At 45.3% G+C, this 10,129-nt stretch overlaps 1 protein-coding gene across 1 annotated transcript in view; it reads left to right on the plus strand.

Moving 5' to 3' along the window:
* Nucleotides 1-969: 969 nt before the first annotated feature.
* The window catches only part of apc2 (APC regulator of WNT signaling pathway 2), a gene marked incomplete at its 5' end in the record, with an annotated part of 9,186 nt that continues 26 nt past the window's right edge, over nt 970-10,129 (plus strand). The window contains 4 exons of the mRNA XM_078244684.1: nt 970-1,109; nt 1,448-1,642; nt 2,145-2,359; nt 3,649-10,129. The exon at nt 3,649-10,129 is cut by the window's right edge and continues 26 nt beyond it. Coding sequence (XP_078100810.1) covers nt 970-1,109; nt 1,448-1,642; nt 2,145-2,359; nt 3,649-9,163 — 6,065 coding nt within the window. The remainder of the gene's footprint in view (nt 1,110-1,447; nt 1,643-2,144; nt 2,360-3,648) is intronic.

Raw genomic sequence — 10,129 nt, forward strand, 5'->3', positions numbered from 1 at the left:
CTTTTTTCCGACATATAATATGACTTTTTTCGACATACCGTATTATGACTTTTTTCGACATACCGTACTATGACTTTTTTTAACATACCACACTGACTTTTTTCAACATACCGTACTATGACTTTTTTCGACATACTATATTATGACTTTTTTCGACATACTGTACTATGACTTTTTTCGACATACTGTACTATGACTTTTTCGACATACTATATTATGACTTTTTTCGACATACTGTACTATGACTTTTTTCGACATACTGTACTATGACTTTTCCGACATACTATACTATGACTTTTTTCGACATACTATACTACGACTTTTTTCGACATACTGTAATATGACTTTATTCGACATACTGTAATATTACTTTTTTCGACATATTATACTATGACTTTTTTCGACATACTATACTGTGACTTTTCGACATACTATACTATGACTTTTTTGATATACCGTACTATAACGTTTTTCGACATACTATACTATGACTTTTTTTGACATACTGTACTATGACTTTTTTCGACTATGACTTTTTTCGACATACCTTACTCTGACTTTTTTCAATATACCATACTATGACTTTTTTCGACATACTGTACTATGACTTTTTTCGACATACTGTACTATGACTTTTTTCGACATACCGTACTATGACTTTTTCGACATACTGTACTATGACTTTTTTCGACATACTGTACTATGACTTTTTTCGACATACCGTACTATGACTTTTTTCGACATACCGTACTATGACTTTTCCGACATACTATACTATGACTTTTCCGACATACTATACTATGACTTTTCATGACTTTTTTCGATATATACTATTCTATAAGGACACTTTTGGCTAAGAGTCCATTGTGTCCTACCTACCATCAGGGACACGTTTGGCTGAGAGTCTGTTGTATCCTACCTACCAACAGGGACACGTTTGGCTGAGAGTCCGTTGTTTTTTTCTTCCAGGCGGGCTGCAGGTGGTGGCCGATCTGATCCACCTGGATCAGGACATGTACGGCATGCTGAACGACCCCATCAACATGGCTCTGCGTCGCTACGCAGGGATGGCTGTCACTAACCTCACCTTCGGAGACGTCGTCAACAAGGTATTCATGTGAAAGATCCATTTCATTCAACATACTATACTATGACTTTTAATTACTTTTTTCAACATACTATACTATGACTTTTTCATTACTTTTTTCGACATACTATACTGTGACTTTTTATTACTTTTTTCGACATACTATGACTTTTTATGACTTTTTCGACAACTATACTATAACTCTTTTGACATACTATACTATAACTTCTTCATGACTTTTTTATTAGTGACTCTTTGACAGAGAGGCCTCGTGATTGACAGCAGCACTTTTTTTAAAGTCTTTATTGTTTCACCAACAAACTGTCCCGTCTTTTTGACCTCCATGTGTTCTCCCTTCAGGCCACTCTGTGCTCTAAGAAGAGCTGTCTGCAGGCGCTGGTGGCCCAGCTGGCCTCCGACAGCGAGGAGCTGCATCAGGTGGTCTCCAGCATCCTGAGGAATCTGTCCTGGAGGGCCGACATCAACAGCAAGAAAGTCCTTCGAGACATCGGCTGTGTGTCTGCACTGATGACCTGCGCCTTGCAGGCCACCAAGGTAACTCAATTCAAATAACTTTATTTGTCCATACTATGACTTTTTTATTTTATTTTTTCGACTATACTATCACTTTTTTCATGACTTATACATAAAAGATAAAACTGTCTGTTCACACAGAATATTTTCTTGCATCGTCTTCTCCAACAATCAACAACATAAATAATATTAAAACCCCAAACACACACACAATATATATGATTGTTATATGTTGTGAGGAGGACAGTTCACAGGCAAGGTACAAATAAATAAATACATTGGAATTCATTGCAAAATGCTGTGCTAATGTAATAAAACATCCATTTTTACATCCAGCCAAACATCAACAAGATATACAAATACATGAAAAGTCATAGTATAGTATGTCAAAAAAATAAAATAAAAAAATAAAAATCATAGTATGTCATAAAAGGTCCCAGTAAAGTATGCTCAGTGAGTATGCTTTGTGTGTTTGTAAACAAGCCTAATTAAACCTTTTTGGTTTTGTTTGCCGTTGTTTCAGGAGTCGACGTTGAAGAGCCTCCTGAGCGCTCTGTGGAATCTGTCGGCTCACAGCATCGACAACAAGGTGGCCATCTGCTCGGTGGACGGCGCTCTGGGCTTCCTGGTCAGCACGCTGACGTACCGATGTCAGACCAACTCGCTTGCCATCATCGAGAGCGGAGGAGGAATCCTCCGAAACGTCTCGAGTCTGGTCGCCACGCGGGAAGACTACAGGTTGGTTTCTAAGGCTCAAACACCGACTCGCATTGGACAAAGAAAACCAAACTCAACAGCCACTTGCGAGCTTTCAAATGTATTTATTTATAACCCCCAGTGTGTACAGGCCTGCAGCAGTGGTGGAAAGTAACTAATTACATTAACTCACTGTACTTAAAGGTGCCCTGCCACAGAAAACTGTTTTTACTTGCATTTTTTTAAATATGCAAAGTCCATAATATGTGTTTGTGTTATGTTGTGAATGTGAAAATGAACTGCTACCTCCTCTCTCAGCTCTAGCCACTGAACAGAAATAAGCAGAGAAATTACAAAAGCTGGTCAGTCTGACATGGTGTTGCCTGAGCTCATTACTATTCATGAGCTCGGCCAGTTGCGCTGGGTAAAAGCATAGACAGTATATATAATGGACCACCAGATCCCGTGTCTCTGGACGGAGACCAGTGAAGGACATTAGAAGCTCTTTCCCGGTGATGGCTGAGCGTTACTGAGCAGCCTCCAACTGAGCTTGAAGACGTAGATGTGACGTGAGCAACCTGTCTGAAAGTTGGAAGTCTTCTGGTAGCTGTGCCAAGAGAAATCTCAATCATTCCCAATCTAGCAGAGACGGAGAGCGTAGGTATATGTAAGGAGATAACATGGACACAGGCTAATTATTGATCACTAAAATGATAGTTAACATTAGTAATTACACTTAAACAGCTAATGGAAGTCCAAACTACCTGAGAGCTGAGAGAAGTAAATGATCTCAATACTAAACCCGTTCTCATGCCGACGTTTGGACAGCGTCTGATGCAACGAAAAAGGCGTCTTTCAGCGTGTTTGTGTAAACGCACCGGGGAGAGCAGCAGTTAAATAGGATTTAGAGAGTAGTATGTAAGGAGGTTGGTTGGGGGGGGTGGATGGGTCAAACACAGGACTTTCACCCAGGAGAGCGGGGTTCACGTCGCACTTGTCACGCTTGCTATAGTCGTTTTTTTCTTTCCTCCCGCGTGTCACAGAACCGTACGCCCACCCACGACCCTTTCCTAAACATAACTGCGTCAAAAAGGATGGCAATAGTCCCAACCAAGCACGTTTACTTATAGTGCTAAAGGGACGGCAATAGTCCCGACCAAGGGCGTTTACTTAAAGCGCTAAAGGAGACTTTTAGCATCAATAAGAACGACAAAGGCACCTGACCAAGCGTCCATATTTTATGAGATGGGTGTGAGAACGTGTTGGAATACTTATTCCACCACTGGCCTTAAGAGATATATTAAAATGTCTTTTGCTTTCTTACTTCACAGGCAAATCCTCAGGGACCACAACTGCCTCCAGACTCTGCTGCAGCACCTGCGCTCCCACAGTCTGACCATAGTGAGCAACGCTTGCGGGACCCTCTGGAACCTTTCTGCCCGAAGTCCGAAAGACCAAGAGCTGCTGTGGGACCTCGGGGCGGTCAGCATGCTGCGCAACCTTATCCACTCCAAGCACAAGATGATAGCCATGGGCAGCGCCGCAGCTTTAAGGAACCTCCTCACTAATCGACCCCTGAAATATAAGGATGCTGCCGTCGTGTCCCCTGGCTCGTGCATGCCCTCGCTCTACATGAGGAAACAGAAGGCTCTGGAGGCGGAGCTGGATGCCAAACACCTAGCGGAGACTTTTGATACGCTTGAGAAACAGAGCCCCAAGCACCTGACCATCAACAAGCCGCTACGGCACATTGAGAGCCTGGCAAAGGATTACGCGTCTGATTCTGGTTGTTTCGATGATGATGAGGCCCCTAACGTCTCCAGTAGCCTGGACACTGGGAGTTTCTCTATGCTGTCCATGTTCCTTACCAACTCTAACTTCCTGCAGAATCAGCCACGTAAGAGGGACAGTGAACCTGAGAGAGACGTAGACATGCCCCAGGTGGCCGAGAAGAGACACGCACCTCCTGACGATGTATCTGCTGCTGCAGAGAAGCTAGCTAAGAAGATCACCAACACGGTTGCCAAGATCGACAGGTTAGTGGAGGACATCACAATGCACACGTCCTCCGAGGACAGTTTCAGCCTCAGCTCTGAAGACCATTTGGCTGACTGGCCTTATGGTATGGAACTCAATGAAGCCCGAGCAAAATCATGCTCCCCCTGCCGTCTCTCCGATACAAGCAGTTTGGCCCACAGGGAACGCCTCAATAGAGCCCATGCACTCTTGCGCCTCAAAACTGCCCATACAAGTGTATCAACAGACAGCCTAAACAGTGGAAGCACCAGTGATGGATACTGCGGCAGCAAAGATCAAATGCGACCTGCTCCAAAAGCTCTATTGATGCAACAACGACCCAACCAGCTTGATCTTAAGGTGGCTCATCAAGATTACCTTAATGTAGGAACTGCTGTCCTGAATGAGACTAACCAGCAACATATCCCGGAGAGAGATTCTGTGGAAAACAATGATGTGACAGCTCGAGAGCTCAGCGGCACAGATGCAGAAAAGAACCAGGATCAACCTGCACAAACACCTGTCAGTGTATCCACTAAATTCTCCTCTGACGTCAGCATGACTTCAATTAAACTGTCTCCGTCTTATCAACAGGTCCCGCTGATTCAGAGCGTGGCCAAATTTGGTGTAGCAAAGACGACCATCAATGTCCAGGCTGCCCAAGCAATGAGGAGACAAGCATGGGTACCTACTGTGATGACTGGGGGTAGTATAACAAAGTTTTCCCCAATGGCATCCGCCAGAAGCCCAACAATCGGGCCGATGGAGACGGTCCAGAAATACTCAGTGGAGAACACCCCGATTTGCTTCTCCCGCTGCAGTTCACTGTCCTCCCTCTCTTCCGGAGACGAAGCGCTGGATGAACAAAGTGAAAATGAGCTGGAGAGTGACTCATCATTGGAAATAATAGAAGTGGAGGATGGAGAAGTGGTGAAGAGAACTGAGGAGGATGAAACCTTGGAGGATCTGAGTGACAGTCAGCTGCTGGTGACTGACTCAAAAACCTTCCCCAGCAAAGAGACCAATCCCATCCAGATTCCCTGTGCTGCCAAAAAGGAAAAGGTGTTCCTAAGAGGAGCGTCGCCAGCCATACTTGAAGACAGATCTCCCTCCAGTTCATCTGAGAACTACATCCACGAGACACCCCTGGTAATGAGTCGCTGTAGCTCAGTCAGTTCACTGGGCAGCTTTGAGTCTCCCTCTATTGCAAGCTCAATCCAAAGTGATCCATGCAGTGAGATGATTGATGGAACAATAAGCCCTAGTGATCTTCCCGACAGCCCAGGGCAAACCATGCCTCCTAGTCGAAGTAAAACTCCATGTTGCGTTGAGCCAAATGGACCGGAAACACAGCCCACAGGAATAGCAGGCCAATGGGAAAGCAGCCTGCGCAAGTTCATGGAGATAGCCGACTGCAAAGAGAGGTTTAACTTTCCTCCTGACCTGGACACCATGATCTACTTCACTGTGGAAAAGCCCACTGAAAACTTCTCGTGTGCTTCGAGCTTAAGTGCTCTGCCTCTTCACGAACACTACATACAAAAAGATGTGGAGCTGAAATTGACCCCTCTACTTAAGCAGAATGACAAAAATATTCCTTTCCCTGACGAGGACGAGCAAGGATTCGACCACGGAGAGAGATATAGTGAAGGCAATTCAGACGATGACATAGAAATCTTAAAGGAATGCATCAACTCAGCAATGCCCTCCAAGTTCAGAAAAGTAAGACCTTCGCTGATGACCACCATCCCTCCTCACCTTCTCAATTCCCAGATCCGAAAGCCAATACATCTTCCCGTGTACATGATGCTCCCCAATGGCAAAACCCAAATGTGTCCTGGAAGAAGAATTGTCATCCCGCAAAGGGACTTCAAATTGGATGATTCATCGTTGACAGATTCTGCGGAAGGTACACCAGTAAACTTCTCCAGCACAACATCACTTAGTGACGAAACACTCCAGTATCCTGTGAAGGACAGGGGCGCTAAAGACTGCACAGCCAAAGGTATGAACAAACAGGAATTGCTCGACGACGAGGCAAAGAGGATAGAAGACTTGAGGATATTCTCACACTTCCATAAACCCAACAAGATGAACTATCCACCCGAGATACAAATTAACCGAGCAACCAAACACATAGTTCCCACACAGAGGGTGCTAATGCAGAGCAAAGAGGTAGCCGATAGGGTGGCAAACCAAAGAAATCGTGATCAGTCTCCTAACCAACAAAAGAAGAGGCAAGGTCAAGGTCAAGGCCCAATCAGGAAACTTGAACTGCCGGTCATTAAGCAGAACAAAGACAGTAACCTTAATATGGTATCACAAAAAGGAAAAACAATCTTCCGACAAATGACTCATTCTTCAGAGGACAGTAACAGCTTCTATGATGACGAAAATGACGCAATGAAACAAACAAGTAGAAAACAGATCAGAGAGGCAAGTAGAAATACCCTCTCCCGGAGCATGACAAATATTGGCAGGATTGATAATTCCCAAGCGATGCCCAGAGGATTTCACAGGATTAAACAGAATCTGATAAAGGATGAATCCCTGGCATGTTACTCACTGAGCTCCTCGCTTAGTTCGCTGAGTGATGCTGAGTTTGAGGATCATAAATCAAAAGCCCAGCAAATATGGTACAAAAACAGACACAACAAAACACTGAATATGATGAAACAAACAAAGCCTATGAACATTCACAGCCAATACGACGAGCCGAGCTCGCCAAGCTCCGTCAGCATGGATTCGGAGGATGACCTCCTTCAGAAATGCATTACATCTGCCATGCCCAAGCAGAGAAGGAAGCTTGCTGCCAGGAAGAGGAAGGCAGAAAATATTCAAAAACAAAAGGCCTCTGATGGATGGAACATGGATGAGGAAATGGATAGTGATGACACGGCATGGGATAAAGATTCAGACCTCAATAGTATTGAATGGAGAGCCATACAAGAAGGTGCTAACTGTGTAGTCACTGGGCTGCAGGCATCAAAGTCTCAGGACCCATCCTCTGAAGAGACTGAATCAGTCCTGTCATTCATGTCAACATCCAGCTTTACACCCAAAGAAAGGACATTTGCTAAAGACAAAAAGGCGAATAAGCCTCTAGACTTCGCACAGCGCAAGCCAGTTCCGAACTTACCAGTGGTTTTCCGAGGCAGGACAGTGATCTATACACCGATAAAAGAGGCGGCTCCATCGCAAATACCTCCTCCCAGGAAAGTACCAACCAAGACCGATGCTCCAAAGAACCCAAACCTTGCTCAGCACAGATCCAAGAGCCTTCACCGATTAGGTTACCCCCAGGACATTGAACTGTCTTTGCCAAAGAGGAGCTCTACTCCGCCTCCAAGGATACCAAAAAGTTCATCCTCTGGATCATCGCAAAGCTCGACACCATCCAAACAGTCGCAGAAAAAGATAACATCCCCGATTCAGACAAATAAATCCATCCAGAAAAAGAATGCCTCCCCAGCTAGCAGCCCCCCTGAAAGAAGGGGACGCTCTCCTGTTGTGAATCAAACTCAAAAATCCCCACCACCCAAAACTCAAAAGTCACCCGTCCGTATCCCTTTTATGCAAAATGCAGTCAGGCCCAGAGCTCTGTCACCTCTGGTAACTAACCAGACAAGCGGAAGACAAACCAATCAGGTCAACGGAAAAAGGGTGTCCCCCGCCAATCGATTTGAAATGGTCAGGATGTCTTCTGTCCATTCAAGCGGCTGCGAGTCTGAGCGCAATGGATTCCTGAGACAGCTGACTTTCATTAAGGAATCACAGACTGCGTTAAGGCGCGATGGCTCTGCACGCAACATGCCTCGATCTCAGAACGGATCCCCCCGCAGAGCAGTTCCTGGAGCTTCGGCTGTCTTCCTTTGCTCGTCACGCTGTCAGGAACTCAAGGCTGCGCAAGCCCAGAGGAGGGTGCAAGTAAAAGATCCAAGACAAGAACAGCAAGTCCAGAGGCCGGAGCGTGGCCTTCAGAAGCAGAGTACACCCCTCTCTAGAGCGACCTCCAGTGAACGTGACGTAGCTGCAAGACGCTCAGCCAGGAGAACTAGCTCTGAAAGCCCCTGCAGGGTGGCTCAGCGAAAGGGGCCTGGAAGAGTGTCTGGAGCCAGGCAACAAGAAGACAAAGATACCTTTAAGCGTCATGCCTCGTCACCGAGCATAAACATACTGAGTAGAGTGACCAGCCGTTCTTCCCTCCGCTCGTCATCGTCCGATTCGAGCGGCAGAGCCAAGAGCGAGGACGATACAAAGAAGAAAGGGCAGAGATCTGCATCCCGGCTGAATGACAGAGTCACCTGGAGGAGGATAAGGGATGAAGATGTACCTCAGATCTTGAAAAGCACTCTGCCAGCCAATGCATTACCTCTGGCGCCTTCTTCTGACGGGGAAAGGCCAAAGCCACCAGCTCTTCCAGGAAAACTGCCAACCATTCTACTCGCATCTCGCAAGACAAGCGATGCGACAGTCCAGACGGAAGATTTTTCCAACAACAAGACCAACTCGAGCACCTCTCCGGCGGTAGAAACAGCTCGAGTGATCTCAGACGAAGTGCCCCGATTGGCGCTGCTCAGAAAGATGAGTGTCCCCTCTGGGAGTAACGTCCAGGACGGGGATTCAGACGTCTCCCTGAGGAGCCACAGCAATGTCTCCACAGGTACGTCCGACAGCCATGTGGGCGGAGTTGTCCATTTCCGCCAAGGATCCCCCAGCAAGGCTGCCCGAATCACTCCATTTAATTACACCCCAAGCCCCATTTCCTGCTGCACGCAAGACACACAGAGCCAAGGAGCCCCAATCAATGAAAAGTCAGGGGAAAAGTGAGTCCTTAAAAGTAGAGAGGATTACTGGATGACTTTACTGTGTTCCTGAACGAGACTCAGTACTCAGGTGGACAGACTCGGGAGTGTGCTGGCCCCTATACCTCGGATATTGACCCTTTACTTTGCCCATTCAGACATTGCATTCAAGTTTTTCTCTCTGAACAATTGATTACAGCTTCCATCTACCATACATAACAGAGTTGGATGTATGCATTGAGACAGGTCTGACGTGAACAGACCGTGAATAACTTTTCAGAGATGCATTTCAGAGAAAAATCTCACATGAAACGGAAGAGCATCTTTTTGTACTTTCTTTTGTATTTGTAGAATAATCATTGCCTGGTAGAAATGTAGTGGAAACATAACGCAAAAAGACAATGAACTTGATTTCAGCACATCAAATCACCATCGGTCTCCTGGACAGAATCGATAAAAGAACAATATTATGCAAACTTTTGAAGGATTACTCAGCTGGACTTTTACCTGAAAAGGTACACAACAGTGGGAGACTGTTGCAAACTCTCACAAAGTACGCAAATACACTGACATGTAAAATATGTTTTACATACAGTACATCAACGCTTTGGGCCTTAGCCTCAACACTCAACTACATACATTACACTGTTAGCCTTTCCTGTTACAAACAGACTCCAGTAGGGTCGGGGTTACGTACATTTCTTAAAATTAATATTCAATCATCTTCACTCTATTTGTCTTGATCTTTCACAACTCTAGCTGTAGATGTCTAGATTATAATGTGATCTTGGACCGATCTTAATGTGTTTTACAGGTTAACGGGAGGAAAGCACAAAAAAATTAAGTCATTTTGAAACATGATTTAGTAATTTGAGGGCACAAAGAAATCAATTTGAGGGAACTCGGGGGGATATTTTTATACACACACACACACACACACACACACACACCTTCAATCACACACACACACACACACACACACACACACACA

This window comes from Sander vitreus, unplaced genomic scaffold (genome assembly GCF_031162955.1).
Source record: "Sander vitreus isolate 19-12246 unplaced genomic scaffold, sanVit1 ctg288_0, whole genome shotgun sequence".
Taxonomy (NCBI): Eukaryota; Metazoa; Chordata; class Actinopteri; order Perciformes; family Percidae; genus Sander; species Sander vitreus.